Here is a 26563-nt window from a genome sequence, read left to right on the forward strand (position 1 = left end):
ACTTCTGGATACCTGTGTAACGAATCACTAAACCAGACAGGACTCCGCCCGCGTTGGGGGACCTCCCATGAGGAGCCTCATGGGTGGGGTGGAGCATCTGTCCAGAGTGACTGGCCTGCTTGTTTCCTCCACATGTGCTCGGACAGACTGCAAGCCCGCCCTTTGTTGTGCTGTATGAATGCCCAGAGGCTGAATCTGCAGCGTGGCTGTGTTTGGAGCGCTCACCGTTTATTGAGCATCTTCTTTTACAGGGGACCGTGCTGTGCAGGGTGGAGTCCTGTGCACCTGTCCGCTCCAGCAGGCACAGACATCTAGACCAGCAGGTCTCACACCTGCTGCGCCCGAGAGCTTTTGAGAAACACCTGCCTGGATCCCGTGCTCCATGGGCTGGTCCCATGCTACCTGGGCTGGAGGAGGGGTCCTGAGGGGCAGATATGTTTATAAACTCCCTGGATGGGAATTCCCTGGCAGTCCAGTGGTTGGGCCCGGGGCTCAATCCCCGGTTAGGGAACTAAGATCTTACAAGAGGTGTGGCATGGCCATAAATAAATACATAAAAACTCCCTGCGTTAGGCCCTGGCTAGGGCTTAGAAATGCCCTTTTGAACACGTTAGTAAGTTAACTAAGTGGTGCCGGTAGGAAGTCAAGGGAGGGACTCACCACCGCTGCTAGGAGGGTGCAGGGAGGAGACAGCCCAGTGGACTGCAAGGGTGAGTAGGGCTTGGTGGGACAGACAGTGGTGGGGTAGAAGATTCCAGACAAAAGGACTGGGGAGGGGTGCGTGGGAGCCTGTGGGAGGTGTGAGAAAGGGTTTCTCCACCACAGAATTCTAGGACGGATCGGCGGGGGGGACAGGGACCCAGCGCCTGGTGGGCAAGGCTGCTCACCGGACGCCACGCCCCGCGTGCACGACTGCTCCTGCCCAGCCTGAGAACGCAACGTGGAGAGCTCACTGCTCTGTTCCGTGTTTGCCCCGATCAGTGCTGGCGTCAGGTTTGTCGCCCGAGGCCCCGGTACCATAACTGCTTTCAAACGTCCCTATGGGGAGGCCCACTTTCTTGCCCCTCCTCCTGTCTCCCACGTCTTCTTCACGTGGGAGTCCGGGATCCGAGCCCCGGCTTCCGCCGGCGCCAGGAAGGCTGGAGGGAGGCGTGGGGGACAGGTGGGCAGGGGCGCGGTCACTGCGGATCCACCCTCCCCGCCGTTCTGCCGCCTCCTCCGTCATCACACCACCCGCCACCGCGAGGAAGCCACACCGCGCGTGGGTCAGGGCAAGGCCCTGCTGACCCCGAGCCGAGCCCGCTGGACACCGGTTAGCCAGCGGTCTGCGCTTAGCCCAGGCCCAGGCCAATCATCGGAGGGTACGTCAGCACCCTAGCGCCTGATTGGCCAGGACTGGGCAGAGCCGGCCCAGTCAGAGTGGAGCTTCCCTTCCCCTTGGACGCGAAGGGAGAGCTGCGCAGGTCCTTGAGTTTCCAGCAGCCTTTTCGCTGCGACCTCCCACGTGGTACTGGCAACAAACTCCGTCAACGTTTGATGTCTAAGGTAGGCTGTTTCCAAAGATGACCCTCACAAGTTCTCATTCTTTATGTGCAAGGCTCTGCCCACTCCCCTTGAATCCAGGCTGGCCTTGGACTTAACTTATCCGGATAGAACCAGGCAGAGGCGATGGTCCAGGATTTCCAAGCCCAGACTTTCAGGGTCTAGGCAGTGTCCATTCTGACCGTCTTGGGATCCAGCTGCACGCAAGCTCAGGCTGACCACCAATACAGAGAGAGGCCGACTTGCTCTCAGCTCTCTACTCACCCTGCTAAGACAATAGACATGTGACTGAAGCCATCGGAACGTCCTTCCCCCCAGGCGAGCTAAAAAGGAAAGTCGGCTCAGAAACAATCTCAACCAAGAACAGAAGAAAGAGAGAAACCTTCCCCCAAGCCACAGACCTGAGGAATAACAGCTCCCTGTTGCGCAAGCTCCCATGTTTGTGTGGTTTGATGTGTGTGAGTCGCTCAGTCGTGTCCGACTCTTTGCGACCCCTTGGACTGTGGTATGCTAGGCTCCTCTGTCCATGGAATTCTCCAGGCAAGAATACTGGGGTGGGTTGCCATTAAATAACCGATTCACAGCAAAAATTGGACTTACTGTTACTTTAGTATAGTCTTAACTTGTCTGTTTCATAGGTTTAGACTTAGCATTCTATCAGCCGCCTGCAATGGAAAATCCAGTTCAATAAGGATATTGATTTTCTATCTCTCAGAACATGAAATCCATGTTAGCGCAGTGGCCCGTGGTGTCACCAAGGACCCGTGCTCCTCCCGTCTGTCCATGCTGCCATCTCCACTGTGACGACGTTCCTGTCACATCACGGATGTGGGAAGGCTGCAAGGCGCCAGACATCACATCCAGACCCACAGCTCCAGCAAGAAACGAGGAGGATGTCCTCTTTATGAGCCTCCTTTATGTGAGGAGACTTCCCAACACCAGGATCCATTGGCTTAAACTCGTTTTAAACCAATTGCAGGAAGAGGCATGGAGTTACCGACATTGGCTTACACAGAGCAACTTACCCCAGCCATATAGAGGGTGGTGGCTACCTGGACCATGGTGGGTTTCTGCCAGTAATGACAAAGAAGGCAATCTTGCGGCTACCACAATGTCTACTCCCATATGAAATTCACACTGACCACTGAATAAAACAGGCATTCTGCGAGACACCCAGCCTTTATCCGGCGCCTTGTATGATCTCTACCTGTCTTTCTACTCCCCCCGCCCCCACAGATGTCACCGTTGGCAAGGTGGTAGGCCAATCAAAATCTGACTCCAGCAACCGGGGCCCTGGCAGGAGGCAGGAGGAGATCGGGAAGAGCTTGGCGACAGGACCGCCTGCTGCAGCGTAGTCACAGTCCCACGGCCCGCCAGGGGCGCTGTTCCCCAGGGCCTGTGACACCGCTGCCTGGCTGTCGGAGGCATGGTTCCTGGAGCCCGGTGTGAGTTAATCGACAGAAAAGGAAGCTGGACAAGCACTGTGGTCTCCAAGGGATGGGCACTGCCAGGCCAGGGTGGGCCCCGTGGGCAGAGGAGGGGAAGGCCCAGCCTCTCTGCTTGGGCTCAGCCTGCAGCTGGTGCCCGGCTGGTGAAGATCCACTGATAATGATGGCCGTGGGCCTCCTGGACACAGAGCAGGAGAGAGTGGATTTGGTTGGAAAGTGGAGAATCAATGAGTCAGTTGACCAGAAACTGGAGAATTTTACTGAAGAAAAGCAGTTCAGAATCCAGGTTGTTTAGCCACGACCACTAGTCTCTCTCGCTCTTGTAGGCTTCTCTATCTAATCCCATGTCCGGCAGCTTCTCTTCCACACCAGCCAGGGGGACACTCAGTTACCTTCCTCCAGAGGTGGGAGCCCCACTCCTGACCGCCTACCAAAGGCATAGTCAGGCCACTCTGGTTTCACAAGTGGTGGCCCATGGCAGTAAGAACAGAAGTGTATTCACTAATCCAAGGCTGGCTGACTGTGGCTGAGAAGAGAAAACGTTGGGAAAACAGAAACATTCCCTGGGGTTGAAATTGAGGTGTCTGAGCCACAGAAAGGTTCTCCTCTGCTACAGGGACAGCCTGGGAGGGCATGCCTGCGGCGCCTGGACGCCCCGAGCTCTGGGCTGGGCCTCCTGGTGACCACCTGGCACAGCCGCGGGAGGAGGCAGGAGGTGGACCAGATGGACTGGAGGCAAGACAGGCCAGGCTGGTGAGACAGGTTCAAGGCAGATCCCAACCCCTCACCCTCGCGGGATTGCAGGAGCCCATGATTGTCTCAACGCTGAAATCCTGGGGTTAGGGGCCCTGGGTCAGGGAGCCTGTGGGGTTTCAGAAATAATCCAGGTGGGAGAACCTGCGCTCACCTTCGCTCCAACGCTGAGGAGCTGCGACAGTCTGGGGAGCCCCATGGGCCGGCCCCGCCTCACCTGCCAGGCAGGAAGGGCCACGCAGGGAAACAGCGAGCACCCCGGAGACAAAGGCCCGGTTTAGCTAGTCTTCTGCTCGACCCGACCCCTCATTCCCGCCCCAAGCCCCTTCCTCGACTCCCCCGATCTCACACCCGCCCTCCGGCCTTGGGGGGAGATTGACTCTTCCGGCCAGACCCAGCTCCGGGCGCACAGTCCCCACCACCCAGGCCCCCGCTGCGGGGAGCGCACCCCCGCCTGGGAGGCGGAAGCAACAGGAGCCGGCCCCCGCCCGCGGGTCCCCGCCCTCCGCCCCGGGGTCCTCTCGGCTGACCGGCTCCGGGGGGCGGGCCGGGAGGGGGCAGGGCCAGGGTGAGGGCGCGGGAGCGGGGCGGGGGCGCGGGCCGCGGGGCGCATGCTCACACGCGCCCGTGACGTGCGCGCCGGGACAGGGCCGCCGGAGGCCGGGCTGAGAGGGGCGGCGGGCCGAGGCCGGGAGGAGGGCAGAGCGGAGCGAGCGCGGCGGCGGAGAGGAGGCGCGCGGAGCAGCAGAGCGGCGGCGCGATCGGCGCTCCCAGCCGGCCTCCCCACCGCCCCAGCCCCGGCGCGCGGGTTCCGGCCGCCAGGCGGCCACCTTGCTGAGCCGCCACCCCCGCGCCGGCCGCCGCGGGCCGGGCCGGGCATGAGCGCGGAGGGGCCGCGGCCGCCCCCCGCACCGCCCGGCGCTCCCAGGCCGTGACCCGGGCGGGGCGTGCGGCCACACTCGGGCCCGGGCCCATGGGAGCGCGTAGCCGGACTTGGGGGCGCTGATCGGGCGGGCGCGGCCGGAGGAGCCATGGACTGCTGCAGCCTGGTGCGGACGCTCGTGAACAGATACGTGAGTGCGACCCGCGCGGAGCCGGGGCCGGGACACGGGCTGTGCAGGACGGGGCCGCGGCCGCTGGCCGGGGGGCGCTGAAGGACTGGGTGGCCGACCGCGCCCCGGGGGACTGCAGGACGCGGGGGAGGGGGCCCTGCGGGGCTGGCACCTCGGGCCCCGACGGCGCGGGCGCCCACCCGCCAGCGCGCCTCCCGGGAGCCCGGCGGCCGCTGGGGCCGCGGTAGCTTAGATGGGCGCCGGGCCGGGCTCAAGTGGGATGCTCGCGCCCGGCCTCACGTGCCGGGTCCGCCCCGGGAGTCGGGAGTCGGACAGAGGAAGGAAGAGGCCGCCCCACGGAAAAAGACAGCGGCTTTGCCCCTTAGTTTCCTAACAGCACATGGGGCTTCGGAAGTGAAGTTTGGGAGCTTTTCTCCGAGAGGAACCAATCGGATCCGAGGCCGGCCGCGGGGCTTCCCGGAGTCCTCGCTGGCTGTGGCCGCCACCAGGGGTGGCAGAGGGGAGGCTGGTTTGGTTTCGCGTCAGCCGAGGGGAGCCCGGGGCGGCGGGGGTGCGCCCGGCAGAAGGAAGCGGCCTGGTCTCCGACAGCCCCGCCCCCGGCCCCGCGCGCACGTGGTCGGTCACAGGTTGCCCAAGTGGCGCGCACCGAGGTCTCCGCTAGAAGGGGGCATGGCTGTGGGGGCTCTTCTGGCCTGGGGATTCCCTTAGTCAGTGCTCACGTTTACGAGCTTCGTGTTCACCCAAGGGGAACGTTGAAAGAGTGCTTCCCCGAAGCCTACTCACCAAAGAGGCCTCGGGGGTCGGGGAGCTCCCCCGGGGAAGGGCAGTGAGCCTTCCAGTTAAGTGGGGTGAACTTCTCTGGGGTTCTGGTAAGAGGCCCGGCGGGCTTCCCGTGGGAAAGGCCCCGCTGTCCCCTTAGGGGTTCTTGAGTCCAGATGACAACGTGAGTGCGCACCCCGGGCACCTTCCTGTCTACAGTAGTGAGTTCTGGAGAAGCTGGTGCCCGTGACAGGTCAGCAGAGCTGTTAGAGAAACCATCCGTGGACGCCGACGCGAATCAGTGCAGTCGCCAGGAGGGTGGAGGCCCTGCTGACCCAGGGTGTGCTCGCTGACCTCCCAGTCAGTTTCTGTTCTCGGACTCTAAGACTTGTGATGGAGAGGAGCGCTGCCCGGGAGCACTGACACAGTCTACCCAGGAGAGAGGGAGGGCGGGAGGCCTCCCGGTCCCCCCCCCTCCTCCTTCCATGGGCCCTCTGCCTGATACATCTTCCCTCCCTGCCTGTTGCTGACCCCGTCATCCTCCCAGCTGGCGGGACACAGTTCCAATGTTTGTGCTTTTATCTCCTTCAGGTCTTCAGCTCTCTCGTGTCACATCAACCTGTATAAATGTTGGTGTCCTTTACATGCTTATTTCTCCCTTGCTGTGATGTGTGTGTGTGTGTGTGTGTGTGTTAGTCGCTCAGTCGTGTCCAACCCTTTGGGACCCCATGGACTGCAGCCTGCCAGGCTCCTCTGTCCCTGGGATTCTCCAGGCAAGAATACTGGAGTGGGTTGCCATGCCCTCTTCCAGGAGATCTTCCCCACCCAGGGATCGAACCTACATCTCCTGCATTGCAGGCAGATTCTTTATCACTGAGCCACCAGGAAAGCCCCTTGCTGTGATGTTAGACTTAAGAAATCCAATGTCCCCTCAAGCCTGACCGGTGAATGCTCTTCAGCAGACTCTCGCGGCCTGTGCGTTACTTGGTGGTGTCTCTGGGACCCAGTTACGGGGCACTATTATTATTTCTGTGTTTCTCCTTCCACGTCTTTTTTTAAACATCTGATCATTTGACTACTTCACCACATTCACATAGAAAGCCATTCATTTTTATGATATTAAGCTCATGTCTATGTTATTAAACTAATTTGGCTTTTTCCAGGAACAGCCAGTCTGTTTGTTTTTGATTGGATTATGTTTCAATATGTAGGAATTAATTATATTTCCTTATACTGGAGGGGAAAAGAGACTGGGATTGAGTATTCATATTTCTTTGTGATTTCCGTATGTGACTTATTCTATAAGTGCAAATAAAGTCATATCCTGTTACAGTCTTGTGATCACAGAGTCAGAATTTCTAGGACAGAAACCTTTTCATGATGCCTGAGGGTTGCCAAAGATAAAGGAGTCCTTGGAAACCGTTGCTAGGTTATTTTATTCTGGGTTACTTCCAGAGAGGTAGAGTAGGCGAGTGAAGGAGATAATTCTGTTCCAGGTTAGGCCAGGTATTTCCAAAGCTGGTATCACTGGTTGTGAGCCTGGATGCATATAAGCCACATAGAGATGTGCTCAACTCAGAAATGGCAAAGTGCTTCTGTACCGTGAGCTTTTAAAAAAAAGTGTTAACAAAGTGGATGGAAAGCTAGTGTTACCTTCTTAGAAGAGATGTGAGGGGAGACGTCCAGTTTCAGAGTCTCCGGGCACCCACCTGGGTTGGACCTGGCCTGCCCACGTTGAGGCCAGGTCTCCCTGGCCTGGTGGTTTGCCTTTCTCTGCCTCCGTTTCCTCGTGTAAGAATGAATAGCAAAAAAAAAAAAAAAAAAAAGAATGAATAGCAGTCCCCGTTTCAGAGGATTGGCACGAGGATTAAATGCGCTAACACAGGCTGGGACTGAGGGTGGTGCCCGGCGCTGTGAAGGTGCTTAGCACCCATGTCACTGATCACATCAGATCAGATCAGTCGGTCAGTCGTGTCCGACTCTTTGCGACCCCATGAATCACAGCACGCCAGGCCTCCCTGTCCATCACCAACTCCCGCAGTTCACTCAGACTCACGTCCATCGAGGCAGTGATGCCATCCAGCCATCTCATCCTCTGTCGTCCCCTTCTCCTCCTGCCCCCAATCCCTCCCAGCATCAGAGTCTTTTCCAATGAGTCAACTCTTCGCATGAGGTGGCCAAAGAACTGGAGTTTCAAGCTTTAGCATCATTCCTTCCAAAGAAATCCCAGGGCTGATCTCCTTCAGAATGGGCTGGTTGGATCTCCTTGCAGTCCAAGGGACTCTATCAAGAGTCTTCTCCAACACCACAGTTCAAAAGCATCAATTCTTCAGCGCTCAGCCTTCTTCACAGTCCAACTCTCACATCCATACATGACCACAGGAGAAACCATAGCCTTGACTAGACCAACCTTTGTTGGCAAAGTAATATCTCTGCTTTTGAATATGCTGTGTAGGTTGGTCATAACTTTCCTTCCAAGGAGTAAGCGTCTTTTAATTTCATGGCTGCAGTCACCATCTGCAGTGATTTTGGAGCCCAAAAAAATAGTCTGACACTGTTTCCACTGTTTCCCCATCTATTTGCCATGAAGTGATGGGACCGGATGCCATGATCTTCGTTTTCTGAATGTTGAGCTTTAAACCAAGTTTTTCACTCTCCACTTTCACTTTCATCAAGAGGCTCTTTAGTTCCTCTTCACTTTCTGCCATAAGGGTGGTGTCATCTGCATATCTGAGGTTATTGATATTTCTCCCAGCAATCTTGATTCCAGCTTGTGTTTCTTCCAGTCCAGCGTTTCTCATGATGTACTCTGCATATAAGTTAAATAAACAGGGTGACCATATACAGCCTTGACGTACTCCTTTTCCTATCTGGAGCCAGTCTGTTGTTCCATGTCCAGTTCTAACTGTTGCTTCCTGACCTGCATACAAATTTCTCAAGAGGCAGCTCAGGTGGTCTGGTACTCCCATCTCTTTCAGAATTTTCCACAGTTTATTGTGATCCACACAGTCAAAGGCTTTGGCATAGTCAATAAAGCAGAAATAGATGTTTTTCTGGAACTCTCTTGCTTTTTCCATGATCCAGCAGATGTTGGCAATTTGACCTCTGGTTCCTCTTCCTTTTCTAAAACCAGCTTGAACATCAGGAAGTTCACGGTTCATATATTGCTGAAGCCTGGCTTGGAGAATTCTGAGCATTACTTTACTAGCGTGTGAGATGAGTGTAATTGTGCAGTAGTTTGAGCATTCTTTGGCATTGCCTTTCTTAGGGATTGGAATAAAAACTGACCTTTTCCAGTCCTGTGGCCACTGCTGAGTTTTCCAAATTTGCTGGCATATTGAGTGCAGCACTTTCACAACATCATCTTTCAGGATTTGGAATAGGTCAACTGGAATTCCATCACCTCCCCTAGCTTTGTTCGTAGTGATGCTTTCTAAGGCCCACTTGACTTCACATTCCAGGATGTCTGGTTCTAGGTCAGTGATCACACCATCGTGATTATCTGGGTCGTGAAGATCTTTTTTGTCCAGTTCTTATGTGTATTCTTGCCATCTCTTCTTATATCTTCTGCTTCTGTTAGGTCCATACCATTTCTGTCCTTTATCGAGCCCATCTTTGCATGAAATGTTCCTTTGGTATCTCTAATTTTCTTGAAGAGATCTCTAGTCTTTCCCATTCTGTTGTTTTCCTCTATTTCTTTGCATTGATTGCTGAAGAAGACTTTCTTATCTCTTCTTGCTATTCTTTGGAACTCTGCATTCAGATGTTTCTATCTGTCCTTTTCTCCTTTGCTTTTCCCTTCTCTTCTTTTCACAGCTATTTGTAAGGCCTCCCCAGACAGCCATTTTGCTTTTTTGCATTTCTTTTCCATGGGGATGGTCTTGATCCCTGTCTCCTGTACAATGTCACGAACCTCATTCCATAGCTCATCAGGCACTGTATCAGATCTAGGCCCTTAAATCTATTTCTCACTTCCACTGTATAATCATAAGGGATTTGATTTAGGTCATACCTGAATGGTCTAGTGGTTTTCCCTACTTTCTTCAATTTAAGTCTGAATTTGGCAATAAGGAGTTCATGGTCTGAGCCACAGTCAGCTCCTGGTCTTGTTTTTGCTGACTGTATAGAGCTTCTCCATCTTTGGCTGCAAAGAATATAATCAATCTGATTTTGGTGTTGACCATCTGGTGATGTCCATGTCACTGACAGCTGTTAGCAAAGCTCTGTGCCTGGTGACTGGCTGGGAGAGGGCAAGTACGTCCCTGGGTCACCTGCTGGTCATCGTGGGCGTCCTGCTCTGGAGCAGTGTGTGGGCTCAGAGGGGACTCAGGACATCTGGACACAAGGGTGCTGAAGACTGCAGGCCAGTGAAAAGCCTGCTGTGATGTCTACTTGCAGAATGATGCGGCCCTTTCTGTCCACGCCTCACAGCCGGGAGGTCTGACTGGGACGCTCGCTGCGTTGTGTCCCTGGACTTTGGTTTCAATACTTCAGCCTGGATACCTGCTTGACCAGGTTTCTGCTTATTTCTGTCTCACAATTTTTGCTTTCTGGGGTATTACTTACCTTTTAATTTTAAGATGGGCAAAACTTCCTTAATGAGAGTATATCTGTTTTTGAAACAAACGGTTACATTAAGATTTTTCTGTATAAGGAAAAAATAAATGCTGGTCCCTGGAGTACCTCAAGCATGGCTGTATTAGAATGCTTTGAAACTTCTAAGAAATTCACCACTTACCTGCATGTGTGTGGGTCTGCTCTTGGTTTTTTTTGATCACCAAATGGCTTGTGCCGTGGACGTCAGTGTTGGCTGCTGCTGCTCTAAAGGCTGACATTCATCTGATGAGTCTTGGCTTTAAAAGCTTTAAATGCCACCTGACTTGGAGCTGCCTTCCTAAGGCCGCTTCTCATGACACCCTGGGGCCTCCTGTGCTTCACCTCCGGGAGTCTACACCCCAGGACACTCAAGTGGGCCACCTGAACCGCCCGAGGCCTTCAGGTGCTTGAAGTTGGTGACCCCTGAGGCAGGCCGGCCCCGCCTGCAGAGCAGGGCTGTGCTCAGTGTTTGAACACGCCTTTCAAAGCAATCTGCCTGATGTATAATTTAACCCCTGTGTCCTGGCTGTTAAGTTAGATTCCTCCCATTGTCTGCCTGTTTGGGACAAGTCATCTTGACGTGCTTTCTTTCCTGCCTGAGGGCAGATTTAATAACCTGGGGGAGGGGAGGGAGTTTAGCTGACTGGGTTTTGCTGCAGAATCTCCAGGGGCGAGCACTCCAACCTCAGTCTGCAGTTGCCTGAAATGGCTTGGAAGCCCCTGAGCTGCCGCTGGCTCCGTGGGGAGGCCTCTGTTTACGGCTTTGCTGGGCACTGGCGCCTGGACACGTGCTGTCCCTCGTGCGGGGCAGTCAGAGGGCAGATGCCCAGGTCCCAGACTCACAAATGCTTTTTTAACCAAGTTAAATGCAGGCAGAAATGCTATTTATTTGCAAGGAAAATCAATAAAAAGCCATTTTTTACAGCCATAGAAATTCAACAGGCTTGAACAAGGAATTGCTTTTGCTTGGATTCTGGTATATGAAAAGGAAAAAAAACAGTTGTTTGTGGAGGTCAAAGTTCAGCATCGGAGGCTCACAGGTTGCAGGTGGAGACCTGGCTCAGGCCTTTGAATGAGACCGTGGGCATCTTCCCGCCTGGCTCAGCCTTTGACTGAGACGGTGGGCATCTTCCCTCTTGAAAGGGACCCCCTTGATGTGGTTTCCTTGCAGAGGGGAGCACCACCAGGATCGGGGGGCCAGTGGGGTGCCCTGCGGCCCAGGGAGGTGCTCTGTCAAGGGTCTGATGCCGCTGGCAGCCCCAGCTCCTCCGGGGACTGAGTCCCCTTCGGCCTCCTTGAGTGGACGGTGTGGAGGGTGGTGGCCCCCCGACTTGGCGGTGAACAGGGTCCCCAGGGAGAAGGCCCACGCTGCGGCTGCCGTCGGCGCCCTCCTGGTTTGGGGCGGCGGCCTGGTCTGGAAAGCTGCGGCTTGCGTTCCGGGCCCCCGCCCGCCCCCGCTCGGCCCTGAGCCAGCACGCCTCCCTTCTGCAGCGGCATCACCAGCCCCCGTGACACTCCGCCGTGCCTTTCAGTCGCCCCTTTCTAAAGCAGACTTCCTTGACCCCACGGCCCCTGCCTGTGTCCCCACGTCTGTGTCCTCCAGGGACTCCCAGGCCTGCCTCCTTCCTCCCACAGCACCCGTGTGTCAGCCCGTGGGCGCTCAGCCCGAGGCGGCCCGCCGGGGATCCCCCTTCTGCCCTCACCCCCAACCTCAGCCACACACAGGGTCTCTGCCTGACACCAGGTGAGGTCGTGGAGGTCAGACAAGCCAAGAAAGGTTGACCAAGGTGGGGCCAAGCAGGGAGGGGCAGCTCGTGCTCAGAAAAGCTGACCTCCTTGATGGTGTTCAGAGAGACTGTAACTTTCTTCCTAAGGCCTGGTGGCTCGTGACAGGGCAGGGTGACCTTCCCCAACCCGGGTGGGGTCTTAGTTCCGAAGAAGGACTCAGAACTTGTGAGCCTCAAGGGCACTGGCCCGGCCTCAGGCTATTTCCTGACCGCCCCTCCCTGATCTCTGCACCCACTCCCTGCCCTGACCTGGCTCTTGAGTCTGCCCTTTGGTACTTCAGGGAAGGTCATGGGGACAAAACAGTTTTCCCGCAAATAAGAAGCAGAATGGGATGCAGAAAGGATTTGTAGCCTGAGGGCCCCAGAAGTTCCTTCTGGGCTTTGTTCCCTGATGCACCCTGATCAGGTGGGAGGCAGGGAGGGCCCGGGGTGCTGTCCGAGTGTGCTGGAAGCTGCGGGCCTCTGAGCCGTGATGTCTGGCGGGTGGGTCCAGGCAGAGAGGGGGCTGAGCCGGTCGGCAGGCCCTTTGCTTGGGTCAGCCGGGGGCCCGAGGCTGGTGCCCTGTCGTCCCTGTCAGCGCCCTGCTGGGAGGCCTGGGTGCCCCCATGGCCGTGGTTGCAGACCACCCCTGGGGCCGGGAAAGCTCGTAAACCTCGGTCCAGCAGTCAGTTCCACCTCTCACCATGGCTGTTGCTAAGACCCTCGAAGACGCGCCCTTGGGTGCTTCCAAGGACCTGAATGGGTTAAGGACAGACCTTGAAAGTCTTGTTGAGGCTACTTCACACCTTTGGAGTCTCCTTCACTGGTAGTTTCTCAGAACAGTGAGGAGGAGGCCAGGGAGGTGCGTGGTCCTGCCCCTCTCCTGATAAACCCCCGGGGAGGAAGTGACCTCCCCAGGGTCACAGCCCGGGGTCCCCTCACATCTGGAGGGGCTTCCTGACCCGGGAGCTTCCCCCACGCTCTGTCTGTGGTTCTTTCTGTCCTCACGGCTGATCCTCCGACCACAGGGACCCCCTCTTGTCCTCGCATCCACCCCTCGGACCCCCACCTGGAAAGGACCCTCTCCTGGGGTCTGGTTGTGAACGGGCATTCTTACCTGGCCCCCTGGGGGTCCTGGAGTACAGAGTGCAGAGCCTTTGGCTCAAACGCTTTCTATTTTCTGGGCAGGGCCGGGGTGAGGGGGGGGGGTGGACCCCAGTGCCACTAGTCTCCTGAACGCTGAGAACCTTGTCTGAAAACAGGAGGGGAACCGGCCCTCTGATATGGTTGCATCAGACACTCTGTGGCTTCAGAACTGCCTGAGTTTATGGCCAACATTTAAACGCAGGTGATTGTGTCCCAGGGGGTAAAGATTCCGCCCAATAACACAGGAGACTCCCTGGAGAAGGAAATGGCAACCCACTCCAATACCCTTGCCTGGGGAATCCTGTGGCTAGAGGACTGGCGGCTGCAGTGCTTGGGGTCACAAAGACTTGGACACACCTGAGCGACTGAACACGATTGTCCACACGTGCCCACACTTCCCCACTGTTTGAACAAAGGTGTGACCTGGCCGTCTGGCGCCGGGTGGCTGCCCTTCACGGAGGGCTTGGCGCCCTGCCCTGCGGCTGCCCTGCCCCCCGACCCCTGTCTACCAAGGGTCCAGGCTCCTCCAGTTGGGGTGGACCCCTGAGCCCAAACCAAGCTTCGTCTGCCAGTCGGTGGGTTAGAAGCACCCGATGACTGGCCATCGGGAGCAGAGCCTGGGCCCCACGTCCCCTGGTGTGTGTGTACTATCGCTGGGTGGGGGGAGCCGGTCCAGCAGTGTGGAGCCTCCTGGCGGGAAGCTCACTCATGCTGCGTGTGGACCAGGAGAAGGCCCGCCGCGGCAGAGTCGGGAGAGGGCTCTGGGCTCCTGCCGTTGCCTGTCCCTTCGTCACCTGGGCGTAGGCCAGGCCAGAGCAGGGGAGCGCTGTGGGCCGGTTAGTCGTTAGCTGCCTTTTCCAACCAACCCTGCACATACTTTCTCCACCTTTTTAAGTGGAGATGGAGGAAACTCACTGCCTCCGAGCCCCCTCCTCTCGAGAGGACTGTGCTGGTAACATTCACACATGTGTGCCCCGCTGTCCTGCCGTCTGGGTGTCTGTCAGTCACCCTCTCAGGATAGAGCTCGTCCAGATGGATCCATTTCCAAGTTCTCGCTCTGCAAATGTTTAACCGCCTCCCACCCTCCTGAGCTTCTGTGGGCAAGATGTTTCCTGCTTCTCTGTGGTTTTGTTTTGCCTTTGGTGGGTTTCAGAGTCCACGCACCCCCGGGGAGTGTCTGGCAAGGTTTGGACATAGGCGGTGGAAGGAGCGGTTTTCCTGGGGGACAGCTGTGTGTCCGTGTCATCCGGCCGCAGTCTGCCCCCACACGACACACCAGCTAGCCACAGCTGTTGCGGGAGTCTGCGCCGTCTGCTGTGTGTGTTTTGCGGGTAAAACATGTTAACCGAGAACATGTTAACCGAGGTGGGTGGCGCGGGCAAGATGCTGGTGACTTCCGGTCACTTTGCTTCTGCCGTGCTGACCCTGCTCCTGCCTCGCAGGCTCTGTGACGGGGCAAGGCCGGGGTTCCTGGCGCCTCATCGGGATGCACGAAGCCAGCTTCCATTTCCCTCCCCTCTTACCTGCCAGGGGAGGCCTGCATCTGTTCCAGGACCCTTCCCATGCCGGCCTGGGTGTGGCTGCGGGCACCCAGGAGCCTGTGGCCTAGGAAGATGCGTAGGCTGCTGGTGAGTTTCTGTGGGGCTCGTGGAGGCTCCTGCGAGCACAGCAGACGGGGGCCTGGGTCATCCAGCCCGCTGCTCTTGGCCACGCCCCGGGGGTAGCCGGCCACCCCGCCATACACATGACTGAGGGGCTCCCTGCCACGTGGACGGCGGGCCTTTGCTTTGCCCACCCAGTATCCTTCTCCACGCCTCTGTCCTGGTCTGAGGTTGGAGGCCGGCCTGAGACACGCGTCGTGTCAACACACGTCTGGTCGTTGAGGACGTGGAGGCTGAGAATGTGGCTGAGGAAGGCGGCGTCCTCAGGTGAAAAGCTGGCCTCGATTCCGGGGTGGTTCTAGGATGCTCGTGGCGGGTCCGTGAACCTCGGTGGTGGTGTGTTTAGCGCTGGCATCTAAAACATGAAGCCACGATGGGTCCGTGCCTGTCCTGGTGGGGGGCTGGGGCCGCAGCGGAGCCTGGTTTCTCAGGCTCAGGGCTGCAAGTGCAGCCCAGGGCTGGCAGGCAGGTCCGGTGAGGCCAGACGGCTGCCTTCTCCTGCCCTCAGGCGGCCGCTCCTGGGGTGGGGGGCAGAGTGAGTGGTCTCTGTCCCTCGTCCTGCGAGGACACGGTCCCATCAGGGACGGCATCACCCTTACGCCCGCGTTTCATCTCCACAGCTTCCCCAGGTCCCGTCTCCACCCACAGTCACAGTGGGGGTTAGGGGTTCAGGGGGCACAGTTCCGTTTGTGGCTGAATACTGTTCAACTTGGTGCGATTCAGATTGTCAGTACTCACACAGGTAGAGAACCGCAAAGGAGGCAGTTTGAAAAAGTGCATTGACTGTTGACTGTTTTATCAAACAAAAAGAAGCGTTCCCCAGAATCTGGGGGGACTAACAGAGTAGAGGTGCAGCAGGAACGGTCACTCTTCTGGGCTGTGGAGCAGGTTTCGGCCGTTGTTAGCGCCGACAGACCACGGTGCCCACCATCCGAGCCCTGATCCGTCAAGGTCCTGTGTGTTCCTGTCTTTCTCTTTGCTTTTTTCCCTTTGCTTTTTTGGTCTTCTAACTTTATTGAGCCTTTCAGTGGCTAAGTCAAAGATTGCTCTTGGTAAGTGTCACACTGCACTTGAAAATATGTGGGTTATTTTAAAATATCTTTTGCTGTTGATTTTTCACATAGTTCCAGTGATAAGAGAACAGAATGTGTGATTTCACCTTTAGACGGTGAAATTCTTGCACCTGGGTTTATGTTCCCATCCCTGGAGGCGGAAATGACAACCCACTCCAGTATTCTTGCCTGGAGAATCCTGTGGACGGAGGAGCCTGGCGGGTACAGCCCGTGGGGTCGCACAGAGTCGGACACGACTGAGCGACTGAGCACACTCTAGCACTAGCTGGGAGGCTTGGTAGCAGAGTGGTGGTTGGTGTCAAGTGTCGTCTGGGTTTGTTAGGACTAAATCCGCAGCGTCTGTCTCGTTGACGGGACAGATGTCCCCCACGTAACTGGATTGGGCAGAGGGGGCTGGGAAGTGGCCGGTCCCCGAGTCAATTTTAGGTCAGGTTTAGGGGCCGTGCTGTCGGCCTGCTCTGTGCAGGGCAGCCTCCTCACCTCCAGCAGAATTGGAACAGGGTGGCTGGAAAGTGACCCCAAGCTGTCGCTAGGGTGACAGGGACGTGACTTCTCCGTGGGCCCAGGATGTGGGGTCACCCTGCTGCCCACACATGCTGGGCTTTCGCGGTGCCCTGAGAGTTCCCAAGCCAGCGCTGCGGAGCTTTCTTTCCTAGGTCTCCCTGTAATCGCAGCCTGGTTCTCATTAAAAACCTGCTCAAGCTGTTACACACCCCTGTCAGAAGAGACCCTGATACGGCGGGGGGCTGGCCCGGCCTCTGGTGCTGGGGGCTGGCCCTGTCTGTTTGATGCCGGGGCTTTTGTCAAAGCCGCAGGGCCCGGGGTCGGGGGAGCGCCCCCTCTGTCTTCTCTGAACTGTCTGTTCAGTTGATGGAATCTGTCCCTCAAGTTTATTTCCGGGCCGAGTGTGTCTGCCCCTGCCCTGGGTACCGGCCTTGTTCTTCCCACCTGCTCCGGACAGACCCCACTGTCATGAAAGGAGGCGGCCAGCCTGGTCATCTGTTATGTAATCTCCCTCCTTCAGAGAAAAGAGGATTTCCTTCAGCCTATTTTCAGCAAAGGATTAGAGACAATGAAGTTCTGCCATGGGAGCGTCATCTGGATTTCTGTGTGATTTTTCAGGAGGGCCTCAGTGTCCTGCCCAGAAAACATGTGTTTTTAAATCATGGAATTAAAGTTATTATTCCCTGGAACAAAGTGATGGGATGATTATTGGTGCAGGAGATAAGTGATCTTAAGGTAAGGCAGGCCTCGATTTGTCCGTCCTTTTCAGGTAAAGGATCTGAAAGGGACAGACCACTTGCATGCACGTGGAGTGATTTAACTTCCCTTTTCTCTTTAGGAAGTGTTTGGAAATAGTCCTTTTGATTTGGATCGAATAGATAAGCCATTAAAGTCGTAGATAACCGTGAGGTGTGTCCGCGCACTTTTTGACTTGGGGAGGCACCTGAAGGCAGCGTGTGTGTTAGAAAGCTGGGGTGGCTGTCCTGTGGTTAGAGTCTGCCTGTGTCCTCACGTCGCTGGGGTGGCCGTCCTGTGGTTAGAGTCTGCCTGTGTCCTCACGTCGCTGGGGTGGCCGTCCTGTGGTTAGAGTCTGCCTGTGTCCTCACGTCGCTGGGGTGGCCGTCCTGTGGTTAGAGTGTGCCTGTGTGCTCACGTCTGATACTGTCCAGCTCTTCTCACTGTTTTTCTGACACTGAAGCTCGGGTGGGGGGCAGGCCTGCGGATTCTAGCAGGGGGAGGCGTGCGACGAGCTCAGTGCACACTGAGTGCTCAGCGTCGCTGTTCTCCAGATGGTTGTTGACACTCGCTGTATGCACAGGGGACGCTGTGGAGGGCAAAGACAGCAAATAGGCACACAGTAGGCTGGCTGCGTGTCAGGAAGGGCCTGGATGAGAAGGAGATGGGCAGAGGGAAGGAAGGGGACGTGACAGGAGCCAGGTCTGGGGTGACGGGGTGGCCCCGGGCCCCGAATCACAGGGCTGGGGGTCCAGGTCTGGGGGGACAGGGTGGCTCCGGGCCCCAGAATTACAGGGCTTGGGGTCCAGGTCTGGGGGGACGGGGTGGCTCTGGGCCCCAGAATCACAGGGCTTGGGGTCCAGGTCTGGGGGGATAGGGTGGCCCCAGGCCCCAGAATCACAGGGCTGGGGGTCCAGGTCTGCGGGGACGGGGTGGCTCTGGGCCCGGGAATCACAGGGCTGGGGGTCCAGGTCTGGGGGGATGGGGTGGCCCCTGGCCCCAGAATCACAGGGCTTGGGGTCCAGGTCTGGGGGGACGGGGTGGCTCTGGGCCCCGGAATTACAGGGCTGGGGGTCCACGGAGGCCAGAGGCCAGCCCAGCGCAGCAGGCCTCGGTGGGCAGTGGGGGCGGTGTGGCAGAAATGGTGTGTTACTGTCACGTTATACAGTAGGGCCACGGGGCCGCCCCCAAAATTCCATTACTTAAAACATGGAGTATGTATGTTACCTGTGATAAAGGTTTAAATTTGGTTTAAAATCATAAGGACCTGCTGTAAAGCACAAGGAGCTGTACTCAATACTCTGTAAGGACCTGCGCGGGAAAGAAGGGGAAAAGAGCAGCTGTATGTGTGTGCACAACAGACTCACTTTGCTGTGCCGTTGAAACTAACACAATATTGCAAATCAACTGTATATTCCAATAAAAGTTTAAAAAAGGACTTACGTGGCAGAATGAAGATGTGACATAATGAATTAGCATGGCTGTAACATTACAAAGATGCATTGACCTAGTGAGTGAATGTACCGTAGGTTGGTTGGTTTATGGGCAGTTTTTTTTTTTTTAATTGTGGTAAAATATACAAAAGATTTATCATTTAAACCATTTCCAAATAGGCGCATAATATAATCCATTGGCTTTCAGTTACATTTGCATAGTTATCACCATCCGTTTCTAAAATTTTTTCATCTTCCTAAATACAAACTGATTTATGTGCCGTTTTAAGTAGTTTATTCTACATTTGATATTGTTTATCTTGCTTTTTGGAAGCATTTTTTTTTTTTTAATCAATGAAAAAGACCTTATCAGGGTCATGGGAAGACTTATTGAAACCTAAGCATTGATTACATTTTAATGGAAAATGTACCCTTGGCAGGAGGGTTTTTTTCTTTTTTCTTTTAAATAATTGGTGATGGTAAGCTTTATTAAAATTTAAGTACGTGAATGTGAGGATTCATTTGGGCTTTATGTTTTGCTTAATATGTATTTGTTGAGAACAGCCTGAGTGGTGATTATTGCTCCAGAGAAGAAAACCTGATACTTGGCATTAAACAAGTAATTCTGTAATGAGACAGAATATCTCATAACTAAGAGTTATATCTAGTTGGCAGCACACTCAAATAGTATAGCTCATAATGATGTTTGTTTAATGGTGTTAGAAAGCCATATGCCTTTCTCCTACGTGCACTGATAATAGGAATTATAGCACGTTATGAGAAATTTTCTTCCAGAAACTACAGTCTGTTGATGGACTGGATCAGATAAAGTTTCTGTTTTGAGTTTATCTATAATGTTTATTCTTTTACTATCTAAAAAAAATGATTAAGAAATAGATGAAACTTAAATTTGAGGAATTTTTTTCTGTAAAATTGTTGGGTCTGTGACAAGCAGTTTCCTGTTATTTCTGTTCCAAAGGTGATATGAGATTTTTTTGTGGTGGTTCTTAAATTGAAATAATTGTTTAGTGTCATGAGAGCAGCGTGGTTTCAAAAGCTCGAAGTCCCGTTCTTATTACGTACCTAATTAACAAGAAACTTCGTTGTAAAGTTGAACACTTCTGTCTCTTCAACAGCGGGGCTTGTGAAACGCCGCGGCTGCCAGGAGCCGGCGAGCTGCCCCGGATGGGCGCTGCGGTCCTCGGGAGAGCTGGCGGAGGAGTGAAGAGGAGAGGGCGGTGCGCGTCCTCGGCGAGCTCGGCGGCGGCTTCCTCAAGACGGCCGCGTGGCCCCCTCAGCCGTCACCCCGCACGCGGCAGGGGCGTCAGGGCCGGGGGCGTGGCCTCCCTCAGCCGTCCCCCGAGCACGTGGCAGGGGCGTCAGGGCTGGGGGCGTGGCCTCCCTCAGCCGTCCCCCGAGCACGCGGCAGGGGCGTCAGGGCCGGGGGCGTGGCCTCCCTCAGCCGTCCCCCGAGCACGCGGCAGGGGCGTCAGGGCTGGGGGCGTGGCCTCCTCAGCCGTCCCCCGAGCACGTGGCAGGGGCGTCAGGGCCGGGGGCGTGGCCTCCCTCAGCCGTCACCCCGCACGCGGCAGGGGCGTCAGGGCCGGGGGCGTGGCCTCCCTCAGCCGTCCCCCGAGCACGTGGCAGGGGCGTCAGGGCTGGGGGCGTGGCCTCCCTCAGCCGTCCCCCGAGCACGCGGCAGGGGCGTCAGGGCCGGGGGCGTGGCCTCCCTCAGCCGTCCCCCGAGCACGCGGCAGGGGCGTCAGGGCTGGGGGCGTGGCCTCCTCAGCCGTCCCCCGAGCACGTGGCAGGGGCGTCAGGGCTGGGGGCGTGGCCTCCTCAGCCGTCACCCCGCACGCGGCAGGGGCGTCAGGGCTGGGGGCGTGGCCTCCTCAGCCGTCCCCCGAGCACGTGGCAGGGGCGTCAGGGCTGTGGGCGTGGCCTCCTCAGCCGTCACCCCGCACGCGGCAGGGGCGTCAGGGCTGGGGGCGTGGCCTCCTCAGCCGTCCCCCGAGCACGTGGCAGGGGCGTCAGGGCCGGGGGCGTGGCCTCCTCAGCCGTCCCCCGAGCACGTGGCAGGGGCGTCAGGGCTGGGGGCGTGGCCTCCTCAGCCGTCACCCCGCACGCGGCAGGGGCGTCAGGGCTGGGGGCGTGGCCCCCTCAGCCGTCACCCCGCACGCGGCAGGGGCGTCAGGGCCGGGGGCGTGGCCTCCCTCAGCCGTCCCCCGAGCACGTGGCTCAGGGCTGTGGTCGGTGGAGGCTCGTCCCCACAGAGGCCTGCGCCTTGCCGGGACGCGGTCGCCAGCCGGCACTGGTCTTTCTCTTTTTTGGCCCAGCCTCGCTGCAGACGGGTCAGGCGCCTTTGTGCACTTTGTCGGCTGATGACTGACTTCCCACCAGTGCCCGAGGAAAGGGCAGTTTGGTTCACGTCTTGACCTGGATAAAGGCTGCAGCCCGCGTGGACCCATGGCAGGTCCTGTGCTGGCCCAAGCTGCCCACTGCCGGCTCACTGGGCTCGCTGGCCCTGCGGGGGACGGGGACGTGGGAGGACCCGGGGGTCGGGACATACACCCCAGCCTACCACCCGCCCAGCGTCAAGCGTGTTCATTCCAGCCATGGGTTGACCACCTCTAGGCCTATAGCCAGCGAGGTGTTGAGAAGACTTTCTGCACAGACATGCAGGCCTGGGAAGTGACGGTCCAGGCGCTGGCCTCGGGACCCTTCTGCAAAGCCACCTTCTCAGTAGATCCTGGATTCTGGCTTCAAGGCCGGGACGAGGCCTCCAGCGTGTAAAATCCATATGTCACTCTGTGGCCGGGGACGGCGTCCACACGCCCCTGGAGTCCATGTCCTTACTCATGAGCGTGGTTCACACGTACACACGCATGGCTCTCCAGCCGGTGGGGTAAACAGGGGGAGGCAGGCGCAGCGCCCCCAGAGGACAGGTTGTGATGGGGGGGATAGACGGAGCTCTGGGAGCAAGGGGCCCAGCCCCGCTTTGGGAGTGGCACGGGGCCCCCGGCCCGTGGGCGGCGGCCTCTGCTGTCTCAGGCCGGTTCTGACCCCTGGCATCTGCGGCTGGCTTTCTCTGTGGGTGGGGCACCGGGTGTTAGGTCTTTAATGAGAAGGGAGAGGGAGGGGCTGGTTCTCCCGCTGCCAGCACGGTCCACGGGAGACGACCGGTGGTGACGTCAGTTGTCAGGCCAGGGCCGGATGAGACCCAGAGTCTGCTCCTGCTGCCGTCGCTGCCGCTCCTTGGGGTCTCAGGTGCCCTGGCCCCACTTCCCCCACACCCAGGCAGTGCTGAGTGAGTGGTGCTGGCTAGCGGCAGAGCTCAGCGGGGCCGGGCGGAGGGCCCACCTGCCCTTACATCCGCTGAACAGAACCACATGGAGGCCCTCCGAGGCCCAGGGCTGAACCCACACCCAGAAAGGACTAAGTTCAGCAGTTCAGTTCAGTCGCTCAGTGGTGTCTGACTCTTCGCGACCCCATGGATCACAGCACGCCAGGCCTCCCTGTCCATCACCACCAACTCCTGGAGCTTACTGAAACTCATGTCCACGGAGTCGGTGATTCCATCCAACTGTCTCATCCTCTGCCGTCCCCTTCTCCTCCCGCCTTCAATCTTTCCCAGCATCAGGGGCTTTTCAAATGAGTCAGCTTTTTGCATCAGGTGGCCAAAGGATTTGAGCTTCAGCTTCAGTATCAGTCTTTTCGATGAACACTCAGGACTTACCTCTTTTAGGATGAACTGGTTGGATCTCCTTGCAGTCCAAGGGACTCTCAAGAGTCTTCTCCAACACCACAGTTCAAAAGCATCACTTTTTTCAGTGCTCAGCTTTCTTTATGGTCCAACTCTCACAACCATACATGACTACTGGAAAAACCATAGTCTTGACTAGATGGACCTTTGTTGGCAAAGTGATGTCTCTGCTTTGTAATATGCTGCTGGGTTGGTCATAACTTTTCTTCCAAGGAGTAAGCCTCTTTTAAGTTTATGGCTGCAGTCACCATCTGCAGTAATTTTGGAGCCCAGAAAAATAAAGTCTCTCACTGTTTCCATTGTTTCCCCATCTATTCGCCATGAAGTGATGGGACCAGATGCCATGATCTTCATCTTTTGAATGTTGAGTTTTAAGCCAACTTTTTCACTCTCCTCTTTTACTTTCATCAAGAGGCTCTTTAGTTCCTCTTCACTTTCTGCCATAAGGGTGGTGTCATCTGCATGTCTGAGGTTATTGATATTTCTCCTGGCAATCTTGATTCCAGCTTGTGCTTCTTCCAGCCCAGCATTTCTCATGATGTACTCTGCATATAAGTTCAATAAGCAGGGTGGCAATATACAGCCTTGACGTACTCCTTTTCCTATTTGGAACCAGTCTGTTCCATGTCCAGTTCTAACTGTTGCTTCCTGACCTGCATACAGATTTCTCAGGAAGCATGTCAGGTGGTCTGGTATTCCCATCTCTTTCAGAATTTTCCATAATTTATTGTGATCCACACAGTCAAAGGCTTAGGCATAGTCAATAAAGCAGAAATAGATGTTTTTCTGGAACTCTCTTGCTTTTTCCATGATCCAGCGGATGTTGGCAATTTGATCTCTGGTTCCTCTTCCTTTTCTAAAACCAGCTTGAACATCAGGAAGCTCACAGTTCACATATTGCTGAAGCCTGGCTTGGAGAATTCTGAGCATTACTTTACTAGCGTGTGAGATGAGTGCAATTGTGCGGTAGTTTGAGCATTCTTTGGCATTGCCTTTCTTAGGGATTGGAATGAAAACTGACCTTTTCCAGTCCTGTGGCCACTGCTGAGTTTTCCAAATTTGCTGGCGTATTGAGTGCAGCACTTTCATAGCGTCATCTTTCAGGATTTGAAATAGCTCAACTGGACTTCCATCACTTCCACTAGCTTTGTTCAGAGTGGTGCTTCTTAAGGCCCACTTGACTTCACATTCCAGGATGTCTGGCTCTAGGTGAGTGATCACACCATCATGATTATCTGGAAATGGGTGGTTTTCTGGCAGCCGTTCCCGGAACCCAGAGCCCAGATAGACCTACCGTTGCCGTGTGTTTGAATATCCAAACAAGATGCCTTTGGTTGCTGTGAACAGAGGTGTGAATGTTTAAAACAAGTTCAGTTGGATTTCTGCGGACCTGGGATAGTTGTAAATTCACCCACACGGCATTACATAATAGAGTACATAAAGCTCTCTGGGTCTTTGTGGAATGATTGTTTTTTTCTTCCTGGTTCTTATGGATGTAAGAATCCTTGTTACTGAGCACATTCAGATAGAAAGGAGCCGTGCGCCATGTGAGTGGCGGCGTTGAGTCTTACGTGATCTTGTGGGTTTCTGATTCTTGTTTAAGCTGTGGCTTCTCAAGGCCACTGTTGTTCCAGGCAGAATGGAAATTTTATTCCCATTTTGTTTGTGGTAAGATCACGTCTGGCCATTTAATCTTTGCTGACGGCTGACTGTTGATAAGGGTGAAAGGGAACCAGATGCTTCGGCGTCCCCGATGAGGCCAGGAAGGCCAGGAATGCAGCTGCCAGCCGACCGGGGGCTCCATCCCCTCTGTCCCCTCCCCCTGGGGCTTCTCACGCGTCCTGCCTCTCGCTGTCCCCCACCTGCCTTTCTTCCTGCGAGACAGGCTGGGTCTTCTCTCTCCCGCCTCTGCCCTCATCCTGGATCCTCAGAGGGCACCTTCTGGGTTCTGCCGGAGACGTCTCCATCTCAGCTGGAGGAAATGCCAGGAGCACTTTTTCTGCCTCTCGGAGGACCCCCCAGCCCCACCTCTAAGTCCCCGCAGGGTGTGGGTGACAGGGAAGAAGAAGCAGAGCTGGGGCTGGCCTGGCTCCCCTTCTAGACCGCCCTCCTCTTTCTGCTTCAGAAGGGGCTGCATGGGGGATGCATCAAAGAGCAGAAACCATAGTTTCAAGGAAGGTGGCTGGGGCACCTGCCTGAGCCCCATGCCTTCTGGACTCAGGTCCATGAACACACAAGCCTGGGCTTGGCGCCTTGCACAGGGGTAGTGGGCCTGGGACAACTTGGGGGCTCAGGCTGTTCTGAGAGTGAGGAAGTGAGAGCTCTCTGCTGCGGCTTCCACAGGAACGGGGACCAAGAGCAGAGAGCAGAGATCCTCCTGCTCGTGGAGAGATTTTTTTCAAGTCTTAGCGGAATGAGCAGGACAGAACGTCAGGTGCAGATTATGGCCTCACCTAAAAGCTGGTGAAATAGGTCCGTGACATTTCACAGCTCGAAGACTCATTTTTCCTCCTGAGTCGTATCCAATTTTATTTCAGAATGCACGATTGGGCTCAAAGCAGACAGGGCTGCCCATCACAGGGTTTAGGTGGGCTATGGCCCAGGAGCAGCCGCGGGTTTCTTTGGAAAACACAGGTTTAGAAAACATTTTAACAAGCATACGGACTTGGGTTGGGAGTAAATATCGCGGGTCGCAGGCTCCACGCTGCTGTGCGGTGCCGACGCCGCTGCGCGCTCCGGACGTCACGGTGCGGCCAGGTGGTGGGTGTTACAGGCGTCACTGCGCCACGGAAGTGTTCACAGGGTTAGGGGTTTGTTGTGTTACCTCGTTTTCAGCTTCTCTGTACTGCTTGTAATGGCAGTCCTATTTCCTCAAATATCTGATGGTATTGAATTCACTATGGTGGTAGGTGAGAAAACAGGACATTATAAACCGCCCTTAAAAGTTGAGCACTGTGTGTGCGTTAGAACAGGGCTGCCTGCATCCCGCTCCCTGCATGAGACCCTCCTTGCCTGTCTCTATTTCCACCTTTTCTATAAGAAGCACTCATTGCTTTGCTGTTGGAAAAATGCATAAAAGCAATGGAAATAAAGTATCTGGATTTTTTTTTGCAGCTTTAACAATGTTAAATTAATTTTCCACTAATGATGTTCATTCTGTTTTTTATTTTTGCTGATAAAATTTTCTTAGCCAACTCGAACTCAGCTTTTCCAGTTAACAGTTTTATAACTTTACACACGGTCTGCACAACTAACCAGAAAAACAGCTGCAACTGTCCTTTGAAATCTCAGGGGTGACAGCAGCCTTCAGCGGGGTCCCACCTTCAAACTGTGCATGCTGGACTCTGGGGAGCGGGGAGTCGGAGAAAGAGGAGCCCCCCGATTAGGTTCTTGGAAGCTTCTCCAAGGAGGTTGTCTGGGGACCGTCCGGTGGGCTTTGAGTTAGCACTTAGCCCTCGCGCACAGGTGGCTCAAAGGCCAGTATTTTAGAACAGAATGAATATTAAGGGCCGAAGGAGGCTTAAAACATTGCTGTTGGTTTTAACAGAAAAGACTTGTGTTGACAGCCCAAGCCTGATCTGACTACGAGTGTGTTATAATTGAACATTGTGGGCCGCGTCTTGTCATGTGGTTGGCAGGGCCCAGGGGCCTGTGGCCAAGGTCTGTCCTCCTGATGCACCAGATAATTCAGTGATCCTCTGCCCCAGGTGTTTAAACTTGGAGAGAGGCAATTTGAAAATGCAAATAAATATAAAAGTCTGTCCTTTTTTTTAAGTATAAAATTATCCCATTTATTATTTTGTCTTGAAACACTATTAAAATGTCAGAGATTAATTAACATGTAGGCTGTGGGAATAATCTTATTTACTCTTGATGCAGAATAAACATGTCCATTCCACCTTTAGGAATTCGCCCCAGGAACTGATGGTCCACATGCACAAAGATGACCAGACTAAAGTGTTCCCTCCTTTACAGTAACTACAAGTGGAGGACAGCCTTTAAAAATCGTGAATCCCTGTGTTATGCACCTATGACATATAATACTGTATAGCAATACTTCAAAATAAAACAAAAATGAAACGTTCCCTGCAGCTTTGTTGACTGCAGTAAAGAAAGCAGCTTCACTCTGCGAACCGGTACATTACTGGCAGTTTGTGCAAAGGAGCGCAATGCAGGCCTGCAGAGAGAGGGCGTAGGTTTAGGCTTATTGATGTGAAAAGAAGTTTATACTGTATTAGGTGAAAAAAGCATGTTACAAACTGTGCATATGACACGATCCTATTTTTCGTATATATGCCTTTGTATTCATAT

At 55.3% G+C, this 26563-nt stretch overlaps 1 protein-coding gene and 1 long non-coding RNA gene across 3 annotated transcripts in view; both read left to right on the forward strand.

Annotated features, from left to right (window-relative positions):
• The first annotated feature begins 1421 nt into the window (after window positions 1-1421).
• On the forward strand, window positions 1422-2711 carry LOC129624213 (uncharacterized). The gene is made up of 2 exons (XR_008700831.1): window positions 1422-1545; window positions 2258-2711. It is a non-coding gene; the product is annotated as an uncharacterized LOC129624213 (long non-coding RNA).
• Window positions 2712-4402: 1691 nt separating this feature from the next.
• The window catches only part of ATP11A (ATPase phospholipid transporting 11A), a 103006-nt gene continuing 80845 nt past the window's right edge, over window positions 4403-26563 (forward strand). For both annotated transcript variants that reach the window (XM_055543050.1, XM_055543051.1), the window contains exon 1: window positions 4403-4816. In XM_055543050.1, coding sequence (XP_055399025.1) covers window positions 4775-4816 — 42 coding nt within the window. In that variant the 5' untranslated portion in view covers window positions 4403-4774. The remainder of the gene's footprint in view (window positions 4817-26563) is intronic.

Source organism: Bubalus kerabau, chromosome 12, assembly GCF_029407905.1.
Source record: "Bubalus kerabau isolate K-KA32 ecotype Philippines breed swamp buffalo chromosome 12, PCC_UOA_SB_1v2, whole genome shotgun sequence".
Taxonomy (NCBI): domain Eukaryota; kingdom Metazoa; phylum Chordata; class Mammalia; order Artiodactyla; family Bovidae; genus Bubalus; species Bubalus kerabau.